The following is a 26,834-nucleotide window of genomic DNA, read 5'->3' on the forward strand; positions in this document are numbered from 1 at the left end:
AAACATTTAAAGAGAGACACAAATGTTCCGACTGTAACTTATGTGATATACATGATTTTTTTTATTTTTTATTTTTTATAGGTCATTATAAGGTCATGGCTGCCGCTCTTTATCCCACGATGTGTCACCCAATTTACTCAGTGGAAGGATTATTGTAAAATTACAGCAGACAGTATAACAGTTTATAAGAATAATAATCAGTTAATACATTTATAAAACCATTATTAAAGTAGCGCAGGGTCTCTAACAGACCCAGCTGTTCGAGTTTGTTGTATTTTTTCCGTCATGATTATAAGCAGGAATCCTTTATGAAGGCCAAACACGGATGGTTTTGACTTCCTAGTTCAAACTTTGTGCAGAAAGAGTTTAAATAGTGGAGTAATGTGATTTAAGATCAATAAATAAAAACTACAGAATAAGATATGAAAACAAAATGTCAACAATAAAGAAACAGTTCATGTGAAGTCCTGGAGATCAACCAGTAATTATTCAACTGTCGTCCTAGAATGTTTTTTAATAAATGCAGAAATAAAACAGATGTGTTCACTAAATAGTCTTCATCACTAACAGTATAGCAGCCAGAGTCCACATCACTGTTTTATAAATGACAGGGAAGGATAATTTCATAGAAGCTACTTTAAAGTGAACAGCGAAGGAGCTTTTAAAATTCAAATTCATTTTTAATACTAATATTTAGGTCACCAGTCAAAGAAACCTGGAGAATTGTTGCATTAAAAATTAAAGAAACATCTGAATCCTTAGAAGCGAAATATAAAGATGTGATGGATGGTTCAAGACTTTTGCACTGTGCTGCATAACCAACGCTTTTTTCTCTGTCTTATTTTACAGGATGAGTTAGTGACTGTAAAATACTTTTTTTTTAAAAAAATCACAATATCTGTTTGATAAACAAATTTAATGTTAGGTTTCTCTTTAAATATTAAATTATGTTATGACATGAGAACCACAGATGATTTCTTCTTCCTTTTCAAAGTATCTTATCAATATTTAAACTAGTCATGTTTCAGCTCACAGATATAATGATTACCTGCTCTCCTCTGTTTCTGGTCTGTGTCCCTCAATTATACAATGGACTGAAAACCACGAAGCAATAAAGATTTAGTAAAAAAAACAACAGGATCCACTAAGAAAAGAGGAAATGATGAAACCTGGAGCTCAGCTGAGAGTCTTTTCAGCTATGAAAGTTAAAGACGAGTGAGCGACAGTCTTCTTGTGTTTTTCCAGATATTTCTTTGTGTTGTCGATGTTTTTGTATCCAGAGACATTTGTGATGTGTATATCTTTGAAAAGGAGCCTGTTTCACAGTCATGACCCCTGAATGATTTCTCTGCGTGTGCCGAGCTTCACGAAAAGTGAATAATCACCGTATGACTTAATTATTTGTGGGTTAAATCAAGGACACATTTAAACACGTCAATTTAGACTCCATAAGTGATATTACGTTACTACAACAACTTAAAAATACAAAGTTACAAAGGAATAAAATAACTGAATAAAACCACAAAGCAAAACTATAAAAGTCTTATCAAGGGAACAAATGCATGACCATGGTAATGATAAAGTGTATACAAGTGTGAACAAATGTGTTTTGAGGTGTAATTAAAAACGGAGAGTTTATGGTTGAAGTGTGTTTCAAAGTCCTGCAGAGCAGAAGCCAGAATAAGGTTATGAAAGTAGTCCATTTGTTTATGTTTTGCAAACTGTGGTTGTGTAATACTGCAAACCTGAAAAAAAAAACGAAAAAAAAAAAAAAAAAAACATGGAAGAAACGTTTGTGGAATTAACCAAACCCGTGTATCTAATTACATGAGTTTAGCTACACAACACCTACAGTAGAGCAACAGAACAGTTAAAAACTGTATTTCATCACTGCTTTGGCTGAAGAGTGGGAAGCATAATGAGGTCAGCGCCTCGCTTAATGACCATGGGTCTCATTAATGACGATGCTTTTTTGATGTTATGCAGACATTTTTAGCTCAATTTCATACATTTTTTAAGTTGGCTTATTTCAGTGATGACGATGACGATGACGATGATGATGATAACAGCAGTGGAGGAAATACTCCCTCCATGACCAAAAGCTGTAAAATATTCTCAAAAATAATTGTTACACTTTTAATTTCTGATGCATCTGTATTGGGAAACGTCTTATTGAGATCCACAATAAAGTGACTGCTTTGAAGAAACCAGATATTCTTAACTAGCTGATAAAATGATGGCTTTTGCTTAAATTGGCGGATGTTAAATGTAAAATAATTCAAACCTGGGTGAAGAAAGAAACGTAGATACAGTATTTGTATGTGTTACAAAACCATTAAAGAGCTGTAAGTAAAAATGCTTAGAGGGGGATAAACAGCATTGTTTCCACATATCAATAAATCTGAACTACTTCTGTCTTTAAGTGTGTGGTATATGACATTAAAGGGTGTGATGGTGCTACATCGTAACCATTTCTGTAAATGCTTAATTTAATAATTTTGCCAGTGACACAACAAAATCAGTCGTTTATAACTGTCCCTTTGTACTAAAGCTTATCTGCTGTTTGGTTTTTGGTCACTTTTGGCTCATGTATAGGTTGAACAAGTATCAATGAGTCACACAGTGGAAGCTATGCATTATGATTTTTGTCTTTAACGTTTGTTCAATTTGTGATCTGCAAACATGAGGACCTGGGAGCCTTCAGATTGGACACAACCATCTTCACTTTTACTTGGTCCATGGTAAACTGAAGAAGCTTTGAGTACAGGGTTTCAAAGGGGTTTTTAGATTTTTATTTTTATTTTTAAACAAAAATGCATTGTATACCATTTTTTAGTTTTTAGATCAAAATATAAGGATTAGAAATTCCAGCCTAAAATGTCCAGCACAAGAATATGGTTGTATATATCACATATACAGACAAGAATTTTATTTTTTTATGACTGGAGTAGACCTAAATGAAAAAGAATACATCTATATTATTGTATTTAATGCAACTCTGAAATGGTGACTCAACAAAACAACACTACTTAAAAAATATATACAATTCAGTAAAGCCTGTTTTTGGATCAGTAGTCTGTAGTTAGAGAACATGCATCCCCTCTCCTCTGGAAACATGCGCATGCTGGCAGGTTAATAACCATAAAGAAGCAAAACAAAAAGGAAGAGCAGCTCCACTATTTTATGTTAAAATCTCCCAGTTGTGAGGTACAAGGTTTGGAGTTTAAATAAACTCAGCTTAAAGCATAAAAAGTTTAAAAAAAAACAAAAACAGAGCTGAGACGAATATGGTTCTTAAAAAATATATAAAATGTATAACATGAATTTGGAGTAAGGCAAAGACAAAGTCTTAGAGGACATAAAGAATAATGCTGACAATGTTACTATCATTTTTGATGGCGTTACAGATATCCCCTCTACTTCTGTGGTGTTTAAGCTCATACAGAAGACTCTTCTACCTGAAGCAAAGATCATCATCACCTGCAGACCAGAGGTGGAGTCAGCAGACTTCCTGTTAGGTTGGGACTGTCTCAGAGTGGAAGTGAAAGGCTTCAGTGAGCAGGGCATCAGAGAATACTTATCCAAGTATCTGAGTGAGGAACACTTCAACAAAGTTTTGTGTAACTTGGAATTATTCTCTCTTTGCCACGTCCCCATGTACGCTCTGATGGTGGTTGCCTGCTTTAGTTTTGAGGGCTCAGAGTTCTCTCCACATCCCTGCACAGTTACAGAAATATACCTCAATATCCTCCATTTCTGCATTCAGAGAAATGTTGGCAAGACATCTGAAAATGAAAGCACTAAATGGGATGCAGTACTGTCTTTATCTGAGGCTGCTTTTTGTGCAACAGAAGGAAAAAATGTGAACCTGAAATCACTGCCCAAATTAGAAAGCTGTGCTTATTTAGCTTTTTTGAGCAGGAGTGTATCTCAAGTCAGCTCAACTGCAAAGAAACCCTTGTGTGCCTTTCTCCACTACACTGTTCAAGAGTTTTTTGCAGCACTGTGGGTCTTGAAGGATCCAGAACAGACCAGAAGTGTTGTCCAACAGTGTCTGACTGACAACATCAAACACATGAAACACTTAGTCCCCTTTTTGTGTGGACTGTTAAATGATAAAAACACTGATTTGCTAGAAAGTCTGATTCCTTCTCAGCAGCTCAGAGAAACATCTGGCTGGTTCTTCAAACACTTGGTGACCACCTTTGTAGATTGTAGTGACACTGAGGACTGTGAAATAGACTTGCTGTTCTTATGTCAGTGTCTCTATGAGTCTCAGTCTGCTGAAGCCTGTGTTTATCTTCTGGATAAACTGGACTACTGTCTTGATCTGAGTGGGGAGACTCTCGATCCTCAGCAATGCTATGCTGTGTCCTATATAATCAGCCAGAGTAAGGAGAGGAAAATACAGCTGAAGCTGCAAAACACAAAAGTATCAAAACAAGGAGTGAGACCATTACTAGGATGTCTGAGCAAACTCCAAAGGTAAGTGAGAGCATGTAATTTACATGTTTGCTCACATCTTGCAAACTACACTTACTCTCCATTTAAAAGATACATGTCTGAGCCTTTCCCTTTTGTCTTGATAAATTCACACATTCAAGATTTTTTGTAACTACAGCTTTCTCACTCGTAGCAATCATCATGGTGCTACCACCATGCTTCACTGATGCACTGTCCATGAGAGATGTCCAAGCGCCATTGTCCATAAATGAGGGGAATGGTGTGTATGATTGCGGAAATCAGTGTATTTGGAAAATGGGGACAGAGCGTCGTCTTTGATAGCTTCCTACCCAACCAGTGGAAGCTTCAATTGCAGAATGAGTCCTGCTCCTAGCCGTTCATTGGCTCGCCATCCTTTTTCATACCCCAAAAAAGGTTCACCTGGCCTGCATTAAATAAACAAGGCCAATAAGAAATCACAAAAATAATACAAAAATGTCAGCCAGTTAAGCTAAAATACATTAAGTTATTCTTGTTCCTGTGTACACAATTTATAAATAAATAAATAAATAAATAAATAAACAAACAATATATTTAACCAATAAGGACTTAACTGAAACATTTCAACTGCTATATACATACTATGTAGCGTCACAACATTTTTTATTCAACAAATATTGGTCAAATCAAAATCAAATTGTTTGGACCGGCAGCAGCCAATTAGCGTCAGCTGGTAGCTAATATTAAGATTTGAGCATGCCTCAAATCATCTGTAGTTTGGTCTGTGCACACACATCTGGACAGCGGCTCGGTTTTTGTAGTTTTGCCTCTTTCGGTTTTAATTCAGCCAATTAATATGTTCTATATTAAAGTGTAGTCTTTTAGCTTGAATTCCGGGGGAAATGTTGTTCTAATTATTCAGGATTTGTAGCCATTTTTATGCATAGTGCCCCATTTTCAGAGGCTCGAAAGTCACTGGACAAAATGATTGAGAGCTGATGTGTTTTCAGTTTTTCATTATTTCCTGAACAGTGTATAAAGGCAGTTTTTAATACCAGATTCCTCCCTTGAGATGCGTACATGCTCTCTTGGGTGAGATCAGGTGACTGACTTGCTCATTGAAGAATGTATCTCATTTCTTTGCCTTGAAAAAGTCTTGGGTTACATAGAGGTATGCTTTGAGACATTATCTATTTGCACTGTGGAGCACTGTACGACCAGTTTTGCAGCATTTGTCTGAAACTGAGCAGAGAGTATACCCCTGTACACTTCAAAATTATTCCTGTTTCTATCAACAGTCACATCATCAATAAATATTAGTGACCTGGTTCTACTGGCAGCCATACATGCCTATGCCATAACATAGCCTCCAGCATTCTTGGCAGATGATATGATATACTTCAGATCATGATCTATTTCTCTCCTTTATCATTTTCAGTTTAATCTTGGCTTCTGAAGCTTTTGCTTTCTCGCTAAAAGAATTTTTAGAGCTAACTATAGTTATAAGTATGGCTTATTCACATTCTCATTAAATTGCTTTTCAGTCAATTGTTCAAATAATTTTGAGCCTTTTAAAACAGGGAACTATGCATAAAAATGGCCATGTGTTGTGTGACTGTTCACTTTAATGACAGCTAAAGAAGAATTTCAGGAAGTAGTCAGATCCCATCACTTTCTGCTTACTTTTTAGTTTTTGCATTTTGATGATGCCACTGTGACCACCATCATTTGTCAACATGTTTCTTATTTAATACAAGTTTTTTTTAATTACTATTTATTAAATTATTTTATCTGGCAATATAAAGAAAGCATGATGTCTCCCGTGTACAACTAATGCATCAGGCATTACTTATATCTTGTTCCATGGATTTAGCTCAGGAGGTAGCGCATGCATCTACTAATTATTATTAGTAGATGCATGCGTAGATGCATTATTATTTTGGGGGCAAGCTACTAACCCCAAGTTGCTCTCTGAAGCATCTATTGCAGTTTGAATATGTGTGAATGTTAGATAGAAAGCACTTAAGCATAGAAACAAAAGTGATTGTCTGTACAATTTATTGAGGCATGTTGTATAAAGTGTTTTGAGTACTAGACAGTCAAGACCGCCTAAACCGCAGGACCAAGACAATACCAAGACCAGAGGATATCAAAACCAAGACAAGACCAAGACAGACTGAGTCAAGAGTGACACATCAGTGTCCAATGTAGTGGTTTATGTGCAAGTGTACCATCAACACTGACACAAATACAAGAAAACAGTCTTTGAATAGCTGTCCACTGTGTGACCACTATGCATGAAAGGGTTAAACAAATACAATTTTACACAGTCTTATAGTACAGCCCCATTTCCACAAAACTTTGGACGCTGTGGAAAATAAAAACAGTATGTAATCATTTACAAATCTGCTAAATCCATATTTTATTCGCAACAGAATGTCACATGTTTCTAGTGAGATATTTTACTATGTCATGAAAAATATGAACCTAATACAACCAAATGAAGCTCAGCTGTAAAGTTGGAGCAGCACAAAGTGTGTTTGGTATTGTCACAGGAATTTGCATGTGTTCGGTTGATGGTGTTAGATTATAGAAATATCTGTGAATAAATAACATTAAAATGACACTGAAGTGATTTTCACACTCTTTTATTAAGCTATGTGAGAATGCCAGAGCTGAACACACTGAGTAACCTTTAATGTTTAGGTGTGTGCAATTGAAAGTTTCAGATCTCTAATGTGCAGCTGCCATGTCAGAAATAAACAGCAGTATTGACATCGCACTGAGCAACAATATAGTGTTAAGCTGAGCTGATAGATTTCTTGTCCTGCTTTTATTCATATGTGAGGATTCTCTCGCTCTCCTTCTCACTCTTGCCTGCTCTCTCTCTGTCTCTCTATCTGTAGACGTGTGTCTTCCTCCAGTCTCAGCCTATCTGCACCTGAGAGATTTGGTCATCAGCCAGTTTCCATTTAAGCCGGAGGAAGACATTTATTCAATGCTGGATTGTTGACTAAGCTAGTTAGTAAAGTTAGTTTGGGGCGATCGTGGCTCAAGAGTTGGGAGTTCGCCTTGTAATCGGAAGGTTGCCGGTTCGAGCCCCAGCTTGGACAGTCTCGGTCGTTGTGTCCTTGGGCAAGACACTTCACCTGTTGCCTACTGGTGGTGGTCAGAGGGCCCGGTGGCGCCAGTGTCCGGCAGCCTCGCCTCTGTCAGTGCGCCCCAGGGTGGCTGTGGCTACAATGTAGCTTACCATCACCAGTGTGTGAATGTGTGTGTGAATGGGTGGATGACTGGATATGTAAAGCGCTTTGGGGTCCTTAGGGACTAGAAAAGCGCTATATAAATACAGGCCATTTACCATTTTACCATTTAGTTTGCCAACATATGATCAGTTTTCTCCATCGCCTGTGTGTTCCCTGATAATTACCTTCTGCTTGTGTCTGTGCAGGAATCCCAGGCTGAGTAAATGTTCTCACTGAGTTGTGGACTTGTTTCTGGTGTTTCTTCTGACCAGGCCCGTGGCGAGGATTCGAGCCTTCAGGACATCCAGCTGTCTCAGAACCCAGTCGCAAAGATTGTTGCTTTTCTGTGTGATCATGTGTCACTGTAAATAAACACACTGTACTGAAGATTTAAGATTCTGCTTTTTGAGTCCTTCACTAACCATGACAAAAAATCATCTGGATTTAACAGAGGAATGAACGAAAGAACTTAGTGAAGTCATTCACATGGATCTCACCTGTCTGTCCAGCAGCTCACATGTATTTCATGTAACTTTATTCTGTTTCTATATCCCTCCCAATAAAACAAACAACCTCTTCATTAGTTAATCCCTCTCCTGTCACAGTCCTATTTGTTTAAACACTGTGCACACTTCTCTGTAATTTGAAACGATACCACATAACAAAAGTTAGAGGTCAAAGTTCCGTCACTGCTAATGCATTTTATTTACCTCTATGGATCCTCCTTATACTCTCAGGGGCTGCCCCACCTTCAGTGATCCGCTAATCACCTTCTCACTATTTCTTCCCCCTGTTCCCTGCAGTCCAAATTATGGACAAACGTGGTTTAGTTTGTAAAAGTTTCTATGACTCGAGTTCACACAGACGTGATTATCCTCTTATTCAGCAAAACATCCTCTGTTGAAATAGTCTGACTCCACTTGAGAACAGTAAATGTATCACTTTCTGTTGTAACCCACAACCTGAACGGTGATGAAAGACTCATGTTTCACTGTTTTACTAAAGTAAAACGTCCAGTAAAAGTGAGCGCGAGAGCCCTCGGTGCGCCGCTTGCTGCTGAAGTCAAAGTAAACTTTATTGTCATCTCCGCTATATAAGTACAGTATATAGAGAGACGAGACGACGAGGCTCCAGTTACAGCAGTGTAAGTAAACAAACAATAAATATAAGAAGAGTAATAAAATAAATATACACTTTAGGAACAGGGGTAAAGGGATCAATAACAATTTAAAATTTATAATTTACAGTTTGATGATTTAAAGTCTCACACACAACCTGTCGAAAGGGGAGGGGCAACTGCTTCCAAATAGAGCACATTTCATTCATAATGTTGTAAATCCAAGCCCATTGTATTCATGATTTTAATCCCGGGTTGTGCGAAATCCCAGAAATACACCTTAGACAAAGTGAATATGTGAACTAAGGTGTAGGTCTATTAGGTTATGTTGTGGCGATCCTCGAGTTGGGGGATTTGTCTTCATACTGGAGTGCAAAATGAAAACCAATGGAAAATGGACAAGAAAAGTTCAAAACCATCAGGTGCTCAGTTTAGAAAAAAATAGAAAAGAAGAGGAGGAGAAACGAGCAAAAGATACAGGTAAGCAGATGTGTCATTGGATAATGGTGAGTCATCCTGAAACAATCAGAATACTTTATTAACCCCTAAGGAAATTATGTGGGTTACAGTTGCTCCAAAAAGAAATGGTAAAAATAGTAACAGTAACAGACTAAACTTCAAACTATACATTATGTTACAGATTTTAATATCAATTAGTACTATGTCCTTGTGTTTCGTCTCTCTTTATTGTCGTGTACATCCATGTGTGTTTCGACACTCACATAGGTTGTCTGGCGAACTCGATCGGCTCAAGCTGTTTGTGTTATAAAAGAGGTGAAGGCGGCTTTTCTCTCTCTTTTGAAGACCAAAAGAAAGAAAAAGGGAAGAAAATGACTTTTATGTAACTCACGCATTCCTAAACAACTGTCCTAATATACATAAAAATGTAAAAGTGTTGTTTTCAACTTGGTGGTGTGTTGTAGTTAATAGCACATGAAGCAAATGTCCTGCAGGACAGAAAAGTTAGACTTTTGTTATCGTTCGGCTCGGATCGCTTCTTGTCTCCATTCTGATAGTTCGAAAGTTACTCATCACTTATGAGCCGCTGATCCCGGAAGTTGGAATATCTTTGTACCTTTATCATGCTCTGTGCATATTGCTCCTTTAATCCAAACTTGACTTCTTATTTTCGGCATCTTTTGCAGAGAGAACTTAAAGATTTTACAGGCAGTTTGAGTTGTTTTAAACAGAAGAAGTAGGCTGCCTATTGTTTAGTTTTTCTTGTGATAACTGTTTGTGTGTGTGTGACTAAATTTACATGTTCACAGCCTTTTTTCTTTCTTTTTAGCTCTTTAAATTCGGATTAAACTGCAGTAGAGCAGAGGCACATTGATAATAAACAAATGAGACAAGTTTGACCCATAATGAGGTTTTAATTACTGATAAGCTTAACCCAGAACGTGATTTTAATTGCAGAGATTTATGGTTAATGTAGATGTGTACTGAGTTTTTTTGTCTGGCATTTTTATCTTCATTGGAATAACTGGGTTATTTAGACCATGTCACCCGCTACAATGCTTTAATGGGAAATTTACTCCCCTGTCACAGAAAATGAAGCTGCTCACACTCAGCATGATGTGATGTGGTGGAGAGAGGAACAGGTGAGATTCCGTGTGAGGATTAAAGCCACTGTAATAATAGACAATAACAGTCTTTGAGCTCACAGTAACACCACAGTCTTACAGTTTTTGATTTTTGTTTCTTGTGATCAGGAAAATAACAGCACAAAGATGCTGAACAGCTGATGGAGTTTCTCATCAGTGGAGACTTTGAGGCTGATGTGTAAGTGTGTCTCTGATAGGGATGGGTATCGAAAACCGGTTCTTGTTGAGAACCGGTTCCCACTGTTTCAATTCCTTGGAATCGTTTGCCACTTTTAAAAACGATTCCCTTATCGATTCCAGTCGCCCCGAATGACGTCATCACGTTGAGTAGCGTCTTTTACCCAGTAGGAAACACGGCGCCTGAGCGGCACAAACGCTCAAAAGTTTGGTTACACTTTATGAGAAAGGATGACAACAGGGCAACGTGCAATACTTGCAAAGTAGAGATTTCATCAAAGGGAGGAAACACTATGAACATGCAAAAGCATTTGCTCAAAAAACACGCGATTGCGTTCAACGAATGTCGTGTTTTTGATCCGCTCCGGACTAGCGAAGCTCAACCCAGCAGCAGCGGTAGCGTTTCCACGTCCTCTCCCGTTAATACTGCAGGTAACTAATCAATTAGCATTGCATATTATGTTAGCGCGATTTACCTTATTACAAAACCTGCTATTACTGTGCGTTGCATTTAGATAACCATGATGAGACAGACAGAGTCTGGCTCAGATGCTGGCAGTTCTCGCTGCAGTCTACCGGTAGCGTCTCCTTTCAGGCCAGGATAGACGAATGTCACCGAGCAGTGTCTAAGTTTGTGGTCAAAGGCTTGCACCCATTTGCCACAGCACATGCCCCCGATTTCACTTTGGTAAGTGAATGTGTTTAATTGTAGGCAGGACATGATGAGACAGAGTACCGGGCTGTGGTTGACTCCTTTGTCACGTGGTGTGAGCAGAATCATCTGCAGCTCAACGTGGCAAAGACCAAGGAACTGATCGTGGACTTCAGGAAGACCAGGAAACACTTGACCCCTGTTTCAATCCAGGGGGTCAGTGTTGACATTGTGGAGGACTATAAATACCTTGGAGTACACATTGACAATAAACTGGACTGGGCTAAAAACACCACAGCACTTTACAGGAAGGGCCAGAGTCGTCTCTATTTTTTGAGGCGACTGAGGTCCTTCAACATCTGCCAGAAAATGCTGAGGATTTTCTATGAGTCTGTGGTGGCCAGTGCGATCCTCTATGCTGTTGCATGCTGGGGGAGCAGGCTGAGGGTCGCAGATGCCAACAGACTCAATAAACTGATCCGTAAGGCCAGTAATGTTGTGGGGATGGAGCTGGACTCCCTCAAGGTGGTGTCGGAGAGGCGGATGCTGTCCAAGATAAAGACAATGTTGGATAACACCTCCCACCCACTCCATGACATGTTGGTCAGTCACAGGAGCTCGTTCAGTGAGAGACTGAGATTACCGAAAAGCACCACTGAACGACACAGGAAATCATTCCTGCCTGTGGCCATCTCCCTGTACAACGCATCCACTTAACACACTGTTTGCTGCTACAACTACACATGTTTCTTTTCCAACTATTTATTTATAAGTGACTTATGTATGTATGTATATATATGTATATATTGTACTATTCTTAGTTAGCGTATTGTCTGTCTTGTCTTAATGTTGGTTTAAAATGGAGCACTGTAACAAAAAATAATTTCCCCCAGGGATCAATAAAGTATTCTGATTCTGATTCTGATTCTGACATTACTGGATATTCTTGTGTAATTGCTACAGAATAATTTATGTTAAACTTTGTTATTGCTACAGGAGAATATTTATTTTATTATTTTACATATACATTTTTTTTCCTGGGGACCCTGTGACACCCCATTGAAGAGCCGTAGGCTGTGGCTCTCTTTAGATCTCACTGTTGGGTTTGTAAGGCCATGTTACTCCTAAATTTCTATCTTGTTCAAAGAGAAGATATAAAACAAAGTTCTAAGCTAATCGACTTTAGTGTTCTCCTTTTAAAAAAAAAAAAAAGAATCGATAAGGAATCGGAATCGTTAAAATCTTATCAATACCCATCCCTAGTCTCTGATACTCTGAAGTCTACAGGTATCTGATAACTGATGTTTCTCTTCAATGCTCTATTACATATGTTTATTAACGAAATATAAATGTAGTTTATTCTGCCCTTTAAATCTTTTAGCTGAACAAACACTGAACAACCACAGCCACAACAACCTGGTGCTGAATGCCCAGAAGACAGTGGAGATTATTGTGGACTTCAGGAAGCACACAGCCCCACTCCCCCCCATCATCCTGACTGACACCCCCATCACCTCTGTGGACTCATTCCGCTTCCTGGGTACCACCATCACCCAGGACCTGAAGTGGGAGCCCACCATCACCTCCGTCATCAAGAAAGCCCAGCAGAGGATGTACTTCCTGAGGCAGCTGAAGAAATTCAACCTGCCAACACGGACGATGATGCAGTTCTACACTGCAATCATCAAGTCCATCCTCACCTCCTCCATCACCGTGTGGTACGCTGGAGCCACTATCAGGGACAAACAGAGACTGCAGCGTGTTGTGCGCTCTGCTGAGAAGGTGATTGGCTGCAGACTCCCATCTTTGCAGGACCTGTACACCTCCAGGACATTGCGGCGTGCAGCTCGGATCTCAGCTGACCCTTCTCACCCTGGACACAGTCTGTTTGACCTGCTCCCCTCAGGCAGGAGGCTCCGGTCCATTCGCACCAGAACCTCTCGCCATAAGAACAGTTTCTTCCCCTCTGCTGTTGGACACATGAACAATAACCATATGACTGTACCCGCCACTAACACATGACCCTACGCTGTGTCACTGCATCATTCCATGTTTGGCACTGATCACCACCTGCACTCATGTATATATCTTTCCACGTAGCACTTTTAATTCTTATCCCTACTTTTATTTTTTTCCATGTCTATTTAAGTGCTATTTATGACACTATGTTTGCACTGAAGCACCGCAGCAATTTCCTAATGTTGTAAACCTGCTCAACATTTGGCAATAAACCCTATTCTGATTCTGATTCTGATTCTGAACACTTTCCTTTAAAAACTCTGCTGTGAACCTAACAGTATGTACAAATAAAGGAAACACTCAGGACACGTTAAGATTCTAAAAGGATGAAGACTTCCTTTCTGGGGACTTTGACAGAGTGGAGGTGAAAGGTTTTAGTGAGCAGACTATAAAAACATACTTATCTGCAACACTCGGTGAAGATCAGGAGAAAGTTTTGAGTAACTTGGAGTTGGTAACTCTTTGTCATGTCCCCATGTATGCACTGATGATAGCTGCTTGCTTTAACTCAGAAGACTCTCCACAGCCATGTACAATAACTGAGATCTACATCAATATTATTCGATTCTGCCTTCAGATAAACAGCAAAACAAAGAAAAAAGATCTAAATTCCTTCATCAGCACCAAGACAGAAGAAATTCTGTCTCTGGCTGAAGCTGCTTTTCTTGCAACTCAACAAAAATCTGTGAACCTGACAGACCTGACCTGTGAAGACAGCTGTGTCCTGTCCTTCCTGAAACCACTTCTCATCAAGGTGGCCCCGACAGAAACGATAACCACATATGCATTCCTCCATTACACAGTGCAGGAGTTTTTTGCAGCACTGTGGCTCCTGAAGAATCCTGATAAAGTCAGAGATGTTTTTCAGCAGTGCCTCACAGAGGAGAAGAAACACATGAAACATCTGATCCCCTTCGTGTGTCGACTGTTGAATGAGAAGAGCCCAAGTTTGATGAAGCATCTGATTCCAGATCAGGACCTGAAGAATACATCTAACTGGTTCTTCAAGGAGCTGATAAACACATTTCTTCCTCATCTGTGTGAGCAAGAAGAGGCTGATACTGAGGACAGTGGGCTCCATGTCCACATACTGTTCTTATGTCAGTGCTTGTATGAGTCCCAGAGTCCTGAAGCGTGCATCTACCTTCTAGACAAACTAAAATACCGCCTTGACCTCAGTGGAGACAGTCTGGATCCTTACCCTTGCTGTGCTGTGGCCTTTGTGGTCACTCAGTCAAAGGAATGGAAAATAAGGCTGAACCTCGAGGATGTTGTGATATCAGAACAAGGAATGAGACAGCTGTTTGAATGCTTTAAAAATGTTCAGTGGTAAGAATGAACATGCGCTTTTAGGCTTATATTACTGCTTAGGTTACATCCTTTAATGAGACGCGTATTCTTGGTTAGTTTTACTCTGAGGTAATGATCTCTTTTTCAATTGTAGGTCTGGCCCTCTGCCTCGACAGCTTTGGGAGATTTTTCTTATCAATGAAGAGCAGATGAACTTTGTAAGCTTACTCAGCCTAGATGGAAACCTTCACCTTCTAGTTGATGGTGAAAAGAAGCTTTTTGAAAGAGCTGTGGAAGTCATGCAGAGGATGCATACAAAGGTTAATGTGTGCCTCCACTGGGACAAGGAAACTCCTGCCTGTCACAGTCAGTGTGAGTCTCTGTTAAAGGCTTTGCCGTTCATCAGCTCACTCAGGTATGTAGCTTTTGCTTTCAAATAATTATGACTGTTAAAATGGAAAAAATAGGTTTTGACTTGACTTTAATACTTGTTACCGAACTAAATAATTTATATCAATATCTAATGTACTGACAATGTAACTTCTATTTTTTTTTATTACTGTTTTACTTCTTTAAAAAATAATGGTGTAACTCTAAAGCCCAGGAGGTAATAATGATGGGAGTCTACTGCCCACTGAATTGCCAGGCAGTCCTTTTCCATGGTGCTGTCCCTGGCCTCCCGCTCTCAAAGTTTCCAGCTGATGTACTTGATGGGGTGGTTGACTCTTCTTACTTCCCGGGTTAAAACACTCCCAAGCCCTCTGTTCAAGGTGCTGGTCTGCAGAATAAAAAGAAGGGAGAAGTTAGGTGTGTGGAGCAGGGGTTTCCCACAGAAAGCTTCTTTCACCCACACAAATGCCGCCCGGCACTGCTTCCTCCACTGGACCAGATCCGAGGCACCCTTTCGGGTGAGATCGGTCAAGGTGTTGGTCAGCTTCGCAAAGCCGGGCACAAACCGATGGTAGTAATTGGCCAGTCCCAAGAACTGCCTCACCTGCGTTTTTGTCTTGGGATGCGGGCAATTGCTGTTGTTTTATCCATCTGAGGATGCACCTGCCCAACTCCCACGTGGTACCCCAAATACTGTACCTCCCTCCGTCCAACAGTGCACTTCTTCTGGTTCCCCGTGAGCCCCGCCTGCCTCTGGGACTCCAGCACCATGGCCACCCGCTGCACGTGCTCTGCCCAGTTGTTGCTATGGATGATGACATCATCCATGTAAGCGGCAGCATATGCAGCTTTTAAACACAGTACCCGGTCCATAAGGTGCTGGAAAGTGGTCAGGGCTTCAAATAAGCAGAATGGAAGTGTGATTAATGGGTGCAAACTGTAAAGAGTGGATAAGGCCGTTTTTTTGTTCCCTTAGACTCTGCAGATAAGGTAATGTGCAAGTAGCCCTTGGTTAAATCCAGTTAAGTAAAAAAGCGAAAAAAGCTCATCGATCCGGGGCATGGGACAAGCATCAATCTCTGACACCTGATTCACCTTGAAATAGTCCACACAGAACTGTATAGACCTACCTTTCTTCTGTTGATGCCATCTTTAGCATTTCTGCCAATTCCTTTTGAACAGTCTGTCTTTTGTGCTCAGATAACCTGTAGGACTGTGAATGCACCGTCACGCCAAGCTGCATTTCAAAGTGATGCTCCATGAGATTCATATGGCCAGGCAGAGGAGAGACATCCACAAACCGCTGTTTTTGAAATGGGTGTTAACCGCTGCTCTCTGGGCCTGTGTGAGATGGTTATCACAATGGTGGAATTTGGCACCTCCAGCCCCAATTCATCTCTTTCCTTAACCAGGCTCACAAGAGCAGCGGTTTCAGCCCCTATCTATGCTTTAAGGAGATTGAGGTGATAGATCTGTGTGGTTCCGCCCCTGTCTGACCATGCCACCTTGTAGTCCACGTCCCACACTTGCCATGTGACCACGAAGGGCCCTTGCCACTTGGCAAGTAGCTTTGAGCTATAAGACGGGAGCAATACAGCACTTTATCTCCCAGTAGAAATTGCCTGGGTCTGTTGTACAGGTGCTGGTGTTGTTCCTTGGCCTGAACTAAATCCTCCCGTGATAACCTATCCAACGCTTGAAGCTTTGCTCTCAGGTCCAGGACGTATTGAATCTCATTTTTAGCAGGGCTTGGACCCCCCAGTTTTCTTTAATAAGGTTGAGCGCCAACCACAGTTTCCTGCCGAACAATAACTGAAAGGGAGAAAATCCCAGCACCGCTTCAGGACTGACCATCGTGAATACACCGACCATCGTTTCTTATCACTTGGTCGAAGGCTGAGCGTAGGTTGTCATCTCGAGACTGTTCCAATAGAAAAATCTTCCGTGGAGCATGCTGCCGTATGCTCCTCCCTGGAGCCGGTGTTGGATGACCCCACATCACCGCTCAGCATATTTACTAACTATGCTATGCGTCCTCTTATGTCCGGATGTAATAGCATTTTAATACCTGAAACTACCATAATCTAACAAGAATGTTTGAATGACAGATTAGGGTTTAAAGCAGGGGTGGGCAACTCCAGGGTCAACAATTACAACCATAAACACACAAAAAAAAAAACCTTAGGGGTGGCTATTTTCCGCTGTTTATTTTCAATACCATGTTTTAATAGGTGACTAATTTTAACTTTTAACTTTAACATTTGTATTTATATGTAACACAGTATCATAGCTGTCTCAGAATTGGGTTTGTACAAGCATGGGCATTCTACATTTATAAGTTTTTTCCCCTTTTGTATTCCAGCATGACACTAACCCTGTGTCTACTCCCTGCTATACATTGGGTGTTTAAAGTTTGATCAAATCAAGTTTAACAGAAATCTGAAATTTTGTTTTTCAGCTTCAGAGGTCCAGTTTCATGGAGGCAGGAGAAATACCATGGGACACTGGAGAGGGAGCAGAAGAGGCTATTCATGGATTTATGCCTGAAAGCAGCACTTCAATATAAAGAAAAAAACAAACATATACTGAAGAGGCTCCTCCTATTGTTTCCAGTTAAAACGGACATAGACAACATCTTTCTTGATTTGTTTGAACATGTGAAAGAGTTTTCAAGTGACTTTAAAATGGCTTTGAAGCCATTTTTCCTGTCAGCTCCTGCAGTCTGGTCCATAAACCTCTCAGAGAGAAAGACCTCCATCCTCCTGGAAGTGCTGAAACTCCAACCAGAGAAGAAACAAGTGGAGCTGACAGGCTGCTCACATGAAGAGAGTGAAGTGAGGAGTTTCCTGCAGTGTCTGCCTTATATCTCACAGCTCAGGTAAATAAAATGTACTTTACATGATTAAATCTACATAAAATGAAGTGCTCCCTGAAACAACACTGGAAATATTTTACGTTCTATCAATAATAACTTAGTTGTAACTTGTACCTTGTATGCATTTGTAATTGTTATCAGTTTTATTTTTATTAGTTTTGATCTATGTAGGCTACTAAAGGATAGGGTAGGGGAAGTTAAAGTAAAAGGAAAAATGGGCCACAAGCTAGAGTCATAGGAGGACTAAGGTGCAGAAGAATGACTGGAGTCACAGGTAAAACTGTTTTGACTTGTATTAAACATCAATTTCATAAACAGGAATGACAATATGAAAATAGAATACAATAATAGCAATAACAGTAATACCCCAGAATCATATCTGAGCTCACATATGTCTGTCATGCCGGCTTAATAGTCAGTGTTTAGTTAAGTGAAATCCAGAAGGTCAGATGTCTGTGATTGGTGCGATTTCGTCCGACCGCACTGTTGCAATTGTTCTTGAGGGAAGAGCAACCTGGAATGGCTATGGTTCTTTCAAAGGGAGAAGCTCACCGTCTCCCTTGGCAAGGAAGAAATCCAGGTCTCACGATCTCACAAAAAACCAAGCCTGTAAACAACAGCGCTATCACTGATTAAAATCACATTCCATAGTTATGTATATGGCCATATGTAAATAATGCAAGTGCTTTAACCAGAACAAGCACAAACCATTAATTCTAGTTTCTAACAATATTCTTTACAGTGCTGCTTAATCATGGAATGTAATTTATTGAATCACAATCAGCTTATTGGTTCATAAAAGGTTCACAATTTTTATCAGATATCATGAATAAACCATAAACTATGGTAGATTATTTTCATACAGTATTGCACCTTCAGATGAATTGCAGGACTATTGCTTTGCATGGTTAACCAATGAAGCAATCAATCCACATTGATCCTTCATTTCACACAAATGTTGTAAATTCACTAAAGATCAGGGTTCAATGTTTTCTTCTTCTTACTGACTTGTTGTTAACACTCACTTGAGTTTTAGTCCCGTGAACATTCAAATGAAAGAGCTGAGCTGTTTTTGAAGCTTTACTGTCTGACTTACTAAATCAATCAGTTTCCACTTTGAAACATGTGACAGTCTTCTGTCTGTGTGACAATAATGAAATGATGTTTAATAAGAATCAAACAGTAACAATAACACAGCCATGTTAAAGAATAAGAACATGTCACATCAACTTTAAGATAAAACAGGATCAAGCATCTGTTGCTCTAAAGTCAGACAGCAAATAAAATGACAGTCACAGTTCAGTACACAGTGATTTCACACACAGGATTAATGTTTGTGTTGTGAGTCAGTAAGATGGAGTCCATCAGTAGTGTGTGGTTGTTTTTATGCAGCTCACATCTAATCATCACTAAATGTTTCCTTCTTATTGTTCCAGTGTTGATGAGGAGACATTAGATGAAGACACAACGAGGTTCTTTGGGAATCTGTTCTGTGCAGCAGCAGAGAGAGAACAGCAGACAGGAGAGAAGATATTGGAGCTGTTATCATCAGTGTGCAAACATGGAACATTCCCTTTCATTGATGATGATGATGATGATGATGATGATGATGATGATAATGATGACGCATATCAGTGTGACTTCCTGTTGGATCTGTACTCCCATGTGAAGGATTATGAGACTAAAACAGGCTTGAGTGTCCTTCCATCATTACAGTCAGTTTTTTCAGCTCCTGCAGTCTGGTCCATAAACCTCTCAGAGAGAAAGACCTCCATCCTCCTGGAAGTGCTGAAACTCCAACCAGAGAAGAAACAAGTGGAGCTGACAGGCTGCTCACATGAAGAGAGTGAAGTGAGGAGTTTCCTGCAGTGTCTGCCTTATATCTCACAGCTCAGGTAAATGAAATCTTCTTCACATGAGTCAAATATCTGTAAGAAAATATGTGCTGTGAAAAGAAGTGATGGAAATATTTGAAGCTCCATAAATTGTAAAGTGGTGATTTTGTCTTGTGCTATTTGTTTGTCATCAGCATCATATTTGTGACTTTATCTACATGGATCATATTGTAAATGTATTCAGACTCTGTCATATTTCAGAGGGAAACGTGCTCAGTACACTACTGTGTTTCACTGACCTGTTCAGCTGTTTGTTGCTGTGAAGTTTCATATTTTCTATAAATCTCAGATGAAACAGGATCTAAAGTAAAGAAGTTTCTCATCAGAAAGGTTGAATTTGATTTAGATTTGATAGGTGAAGAAATGAATTGATTTCATGTTAAATTCAATAAGCTGATGTAAGTTGTGTGAATGAAGGTGAGCATGTGACTGGGCTCATGCAGCAGAGAGGAGAGTGTTGGAGTGCACACATGTTTGATGGAAACTTGCATGTTTGACCTGCAGCAGAATCATGAAATGATGTGAAGAAGAAGAAGAACGTAGCTCAGTGCTGACAAGTCAGTCCTGTTTAAAGCTGCTCTTAAAACAACAACAACGTGACATCAAGTGTTTAAAGTCAAAGTTCAAACTGTTTGTGGCTTTTTGAAAATGAGAGCAGCTTCAAAATCAAAGCAGCTGTGAACCATCTCTATGCTGCAGTGATACAGCCAGAAACCTGAATCAATCATCGCCATGGAAACAACATGAAAGCAAACTCAATGAGTCCTTCAGTGAGTAACTCAGTAAATGAATGAGTTACATGAAGCTGCACTTTATCTCCTGACTTTGTTGAACTTTACTGAGCATGATGATGATGATGATGGTAGCAGCTCTATAGTGAGCAGCAGATGAAGATTTCAGACAGCAGAGAGTCTTCATCACTTTGTGTGTCCACCTGCAGATGTAGCAGATGTGTTAGAGCAGGATGAGTGTTTGTGTTGTAAGAGTGTAAAACAGTGTTCAGCTGCTCTGATGGAAGATGTGTTTAACATGGAGCTTCATTATGTACAGGAAGGAAAGATGGAGTCCATCAGTAGTGTGTGGTTGTTTTTATGCAGCTCACATCAAATCATCACTAAATGTTTCCTTCTTATTGTTCCAGTGTTGATGAGGAGACATTAGATGAAGACACAATGAGGTTCTTTGGGAATCTGTTCTGTGCAGCAGCAGAGAGAGAACAGCAGACAGGAGAGAAGATACTGGAGCTGTTATCATCAGTGTGCACATATCAAACATTCCCCTATGGGAACATAAACTTGAGTGATTATGGAAAGAAGTGTCAAAGTGACTTCCTGCTGGATCTCTATTCCAAATTGAAGGACTATGAGACTAAAACAGGCTTGAGTGTCCTTCCATCATTACAGTCAGTTTTCCAGTCAGCTCCTGCAGTCTGGTCCATAAACCTCTCAGAGAGAAAGACCTCCATCCTCCTGGAAGTGCTGAAACTCCAACCAGAGAAGAAACAAGTGAAGCTGACAGGCTGCTCGTATGAAGAGAGTGAAGTGAGGAGTTTCCTGCAGTGTCTGCCTTATATCTCACAGCTCAGGTAAATAAGACAGATTTTAATTAATATTTTCATTTGCAGAATATTTTCAGCATGTTCTTTGGTTTCATCTTCACTGTGTTTCAGCTGTGATCCAGACTTCTTCCAGAGTGTGTGTACATCCATGTCTGTAAGATCCAGAGAGGAGGCCCAGCAGCTGGAGTCTCTGCTGCAGCTCCTGGGGTTCCAGCTGCTGTTAACAGGAGAGTTACACAGGAAAAGCTGCTGGTCTGTGGGGAGAGTTCTCAGACTGTGTGGCTCTAAAGTGGATCTCATCCTCACACCCAGCAAGATGTCTGCCAGAGGAGCCGCTCTCCTCTTTAGACACACAACACAACTACACAGTCTGAGGCAGGAAGTGAAATCATGACTCTCTTGTTCTTCTAACACCATTTATCTGCTGTCCACTTTGAATCTTTGGTTCTTGGTGTTCATCATTTCTGCTCTTTTGTCTCTGTGATCTTCAGGCTTTCCATAGACATGGTCTTGCTCCTGTTTCAGTGGGTAAGAAGAGGCAGAGTGGTCTGTCCACTGGCTGTGGAAGAGCTTTCTCTTGTGCCTAAGAAAGCCCGACCATCACAGAGAGTATTGTTGAGGGCTGTCAGTAGTTTGGCTTCCCTGCTGAGATACTGGACAGTCGGACGGTTAGACCTGACTGAGAGCTGCATCCCTGCTCAGGGTCTGATTACACTGCTGCTCCATGATGGTCCTCTAACAGTCAAGTAAATGTCTTCCTGAACATCACAGGCCAAATAAAATGTAGAGTTTTACTTTAAAGCTTGTTTTATATTTATGATCTCTGCAGACTGAGTGAAGAGAGCTTCCAGCAGCTTCTGTGTCTCCTCCATGAAATCCAGGACAAGGACTTGACACACAGCAGCCGGGACACACACACTACACTACTGGAGTGAGTGTCACACACTGATCCTTCTCTGGGAGGCACCAATAACCATCAGCCTGTTCACACACACTACAATAATATGATGTGCAGTGATCACTTAGAGCCTCTTGTTGTGTTTGTGTTTGTGTTACAGTCTGAGTCACAATCAGATCACTGATGCTTCGACTGATGTGTTACTGCAGCTGCTCTCCATCAACCCCTCCATCGACTGTGTGCGGTGAGCCAACATGAATCAGTCCCCATCAGTGAAGGAGTTTCTCCTCAGACTCTCAGAGGAATCATTCACAGTCTGAGCTCACATGGATTCATGTTGTTCTGAGTGAATGAGTGACGTCTGCTCTCTCTGCTTTGGTCTCTTTCTAGACTCTACAGCAACAACATCGTGCACAGAGCAGCCTTCAAGGAACACAAGCAGTTTGAGATCTGGTGAAGAACTCATCACCATCATCATATCATCATCATCATTGTCATCATCAGGGAGCTGTGGTTTTATGGTCTCATAATTGTTTCTTGCTAATCTGTAATGTACAACAGCAATAATGGTTCAGTAAGCTTTAATAGCTACTTTAGAATGTTTTATTTTGCTTTATTGTATTTCTTTATTATGTCATTATTAAAAATAGTATTTGTATAGAGACGAGCACACCTCAGACTGTTTCTGAAAGTTCTGCAGATTTTTGTTTTATGGAGCTCTGATTGAAGCTATGCAACAGTCATCCTAATGTTTACACATCAGATTGTTTTATCGTGATTAAATTATTTTCGCATAGTGAAAAAATAAAGTGAGGCTGTAATTGTTACATTAAAGTTGTGAGTCAACTTTGTTTATTTTTGTTACTTTTGCAAAAACTGTATTGATGTTGGACTTTATGTGTCAGTCAAAACATAAAGATGTCATAATGATTTTCACAGTAGTCAAGCAATAACATTACAGTCAGGTGGCATGACAACAAAGATACCAGTGAGTGTCATTTCTTTATTTTAAATGAACTAATGCAAGAAATAAAGGTGTGGTGTAAAACACGGTGCATATTTAGATTTTATGAAATACATGTGAAAATCAAATCAGTTTACAAATATCACTTTTAATCATGTAAATGTACAAAATGTGATTTTGACTGAAAACAGTCTGTCTTTAAAAATAGTGCACTAAAATTTCACACAACTCTTACATTTTTTGATATGGGAATTATAATTATATAACAACACTGAGAATGGTTTTATCATCATATACATATTAAGAGAGAGTATGTCATCACACAGCACTGAGCAGGTTAAATGAGATTAATATTGTTTAGCACTCAGGATGCAGAGTGGGTTGTCTGTTAACATTATGATTTGAGCGTGCCTCAAATCATAATCTGTAGTTCAGTCTATGCGCACACATCTGGACAGCAACACAGTTTTTGTAGTTTTGTCTCAAAGGATTTTAATTCAGCCGATTAATATGAAATTGAAGTGTCGTCTTTTAGCTTGAATTCTAGGGTTTTAACAGAAATGTTGTGCTAACTATTCAGGATTTAGAGCCATTTTTTATACATAGTGCCCCATTTTCAGAGGCTCAAAGTCACCGGACACGTATAAAGGCTGTTTTAATTCCTCCCTTGAGATGCTTACGTGCTCTCTTGGATGAGATGTTGGGTTAGATGTTGTGAAATTGTTTTCCTTAACCATGGAAATAATTTTGTCATCATGCACTTTTCCTGTCTTCTGTGATCTTTCAGGCCTTTTTGCTGGCATTGCTTCTTTTTAAGAATGAACCAGACTGTTGATTTGGCCTCTTCTGAAGTTTTTGCTTTCTCTCTAAACAGGCTTTTAGAGTTAACTATAGCTAATAGCTGAATATGGCTTATTCACATTCACATGAAATTGCTTTTCGGTCAGTGGTTCAAATAATTTTGAGCCTTTTGAAATATGGACTGTGCATAAAAATGCAATTTGTACAGTGTGTTTGGTTTCTGTGTGAGCTGTGGGCTCAACTAATGCATCACACATTGTATATTACTTGTTCCATGGATCTAGGATGTAGCGCAGGCATCTACTAATCTTAAAGTTGGTGACTGCTCCAGTCTGGATGCCAATTATTCTTGGGCAAGCTACTAACACCAAGTCACTCTCTGATGCATCTATTGGAGTTTTGCATGTGTGTGAGTGTTAGATAGAAAGCACTTAAGCATAGAAAAAAAACTGCTTGTATAACAGTGGTTAATGAGGCATGTTGTATTAAACACTCTGATGCCCCATGAGATTAGAAAAGTGCTACATCAGTCTATTTACCCACTGTTAGACATCAGTCCCATGAGAGTTTCTGTTAGTGTTGACAAAATGTCTTCCTTTTCATTTCCTTAGTGACTATCTGTCACGGACCCGGTTCCGGGGACTCGGGGTTCGTGAACAGTGTGGACCTTTATTGTTATTAGTGTATTGGATGTATGTTTGCTGCACTGTGTTCTTGTGTTCCATGCTGGTGTGTGTATGTGTGTGAGGCTGGAGGATGAAGGACAGCCACCTGCAGGCCTGATGGGTGTGGCCCTGCCAGCTGCTGGTCACGCCTAGCTTACCACACACCTGCTTCTGATCAGGATCGTCGGGGGAGCTACTTAACAGAGCGATGGAGCTTCCTCCGGCGCAGGATCGTTGAGTTAGACTCCATGTCAGTGTTTGTAGTGCTGGTCAGTGTATGCCTGCTGGAGTTGGTGCCATAACGGCTGTGTCTGTGTTTTTTCCTCAGGAGAGTGGAACACAGGACTGCAAGACACACGGGGTGTGTGAAGGCACAGGGGCAGAGAGCACGGGATACCAGCACTTGGGAGAAGACACGTCACGGGAGTCGAGGGAGCACTTTTGGAGATTCAATGTGTGGTGTACATTTACCTCACTGTAAATAAACCCACTGTTCATTTCATTAAGTCCAGCGTTTGGGTCCTTTCTCCAACATCCCCCACGGTCTGCCCCCCAGACCGTGACACTATCATCAAATTATTTCAAATCATGTTTGATTCTACCAAATTAAACAAATATATCTATAATAATTTTACAGTTTTATAGTACAACCCCATTTCCACGAAACTTTTGACGCTGTGGAAAATATAATAAAAATAGAATGCAATCATCTGCAAATCTGCTAAACCCATATTTTATTCACAACAGAACGTCACATGTTTCTACGGACATATTTTACTATATCATGAAAAACATGAACCTAGTACAACCAAATGAAGCTCAGCTGTAAAGTTGGAGCAGTACAAAGTGTGTTTGTCACAGGAATTTGCCTGTATTTGGTTGATGATGTTAGATTATAGACATATCTGTGAATAAATAACATTAAATTCACTTTGAAGTGATTTTCACACTGCTTTATTAAGCTATGGGAGAATACCAGAGATAAACACACTGTAACCTTTAATGTTTAGGTGTGTGCAATATTTCAGATCTGTAATGTGCAGCTGCCATGTCAGAAATAAACATCAGTATTGACATTGCACTGAGCAACAATATAGTGTTAAACTGAGCTGATAGATTTCTTGTCCTGCTTTTTTATATGTGATGATCAAATCACAATTGTATTTGCAGCACAAGTGTTAAATCTTACTATTTATTTATATGTTCTTTATACTACTGTGTTTGCAGTAGGAAGTGCTCAATCAGTTAATTTTGTACAGGAGAACAGATGCTACCTTTCAGGTGAGCATACACAAACCCTGAATCAGAAAGCCTGACTTACCCAAAAAGTTCATATCCTTATCTAACAGGGTGAGGCTGAATTTAAAAACACAAAGGGGTGAACTTAGGGAGGCAGCTTTATTGCGCTGTGGAAAAAATTTAATTCAGGATATAAGAAACAAAATCCAAAACTAGTAGTTGCGAGGAAACCGAGGAACACGGAGAAACACACAGCTAGTGGGACGACATGACGACGGGCCAGGGAAACAGAGGACTCAAATACACAAAGGATAAGGAGGGAATGAGGAACAGGAGGGAAACACAGCTGGGACTAATCAGACACAATGAGACAGGAAGGAAGCAAAAATGAAGACAGGGCAAAGCACTATCAAAATAAAACAGGAAATATACATAAACTCAGACTCAAGACATGCAAGCACAGTGACTCGGGAGACAATAATAAACATGGAAACAGTACTTAACATGCATGGAGGCAAAAAGTGAAACAGACTAGATAAAAAACTCAAAACCAGAAATACAAGTGACTAAACTAGGAACACTACTGGAACAAGTAGGACAAACAAGGAAACTGAACCATAAATAATACTAAATCCCACATTATAAATGAAATCAGAAAAACACAAATACTGGGTCACTGATGCAGTATCATGAAATTTACTTCTTTATAAATCTGAATAACAATGTTATACTTCAGAAGCTTTGTCTCCAAATTTTGATGCTATTATTACGGTTATTTAATGAAGAGGTATCATATAAAGATTATGAGCTGAACTAAACTTCAGAGAAACATAACATATAAAAAAAAGAATCCTGGGATAATAATAGATTCCATTTTTCAATAACTGAAGTTTCCATCATCATTTAAACCATCAACTGATTGAATCCATGAATCTGAAAACATGTTTTTGACTGTGAGAGACAGACATGTACCGACTGAAATGTTCAACAAGACTATTCATA

General features: G+C 39.8%; 1 protein-coding gene across 1 annotated transcript; it reads left to right on the plus strand.

Annotated features, from left to right (window-relative positions):
* The first annotated feature begins 1,918 nt into the window (after nt 1-1,918).
* Nucleotides 1,919-22,620, plus strand: LOC146607957 (uncharacterized). The gene is made up of 13 exons (XM_085348633.1): nt 1,919-1,923; nt 2,034-2,104; nt 3,336-4,485; nt 14,702-14,966; nt 15,654-15,673; nt 16,361-16,365; nt 19,275-19,707; nt 20,849-21,292; nt 21,377-21,640; nt 21,757-22,011; nt 22,095-22,196; nt 22,324-22,407; nt 22,554-22,620. The coding sequence occupies exons 1-13, from the start codon at nt 1,919-1,921 to the stop codon at nt 22,618-22,620; spliced, it is 3,165 nt and encodes a 1,054-aa protein (XP_085204759.1).
* Nucleotides 22,621-26,834: the final 4,214 nt, after the last annotated feature.

The sequence above is a fragment of the Diplotaxodon limnothrissa genome, linkage group LG23, assembly GCF_057381915.1.
Source record: "Diplotaxodon limnothrissa isolate DT_005_m linkage group LG23, D_limnothrissa_male_GT1.1, whole genome shotgun sequence".
Classification (NCBI taxonomy): Eukaryota; Metazoa; Chordata; class Actinopteri; order Cichliformes; family Cichlidae; genus Diplotaxodon; species Diplotaxodon limnothrissa.

Coding starts and splice junctions, on each gene's coding strand:
- LOC146607957 (XM_085348633.1), top strand. Junction 2,105..3,335: donor TCCCTCCATGACCAAAAGCT/GTAAAATATTCT, acceptor ATTTGGAGTAAG/GCAAAGACAAAGTCTTAGAG. Junction 21,641..21,756: donor ACACAACTACACAGTCTGAG/GCAGGAAGTGAA, acceptor TGTGATCTTCAG/GCTTTCCATAGACATGGTCT.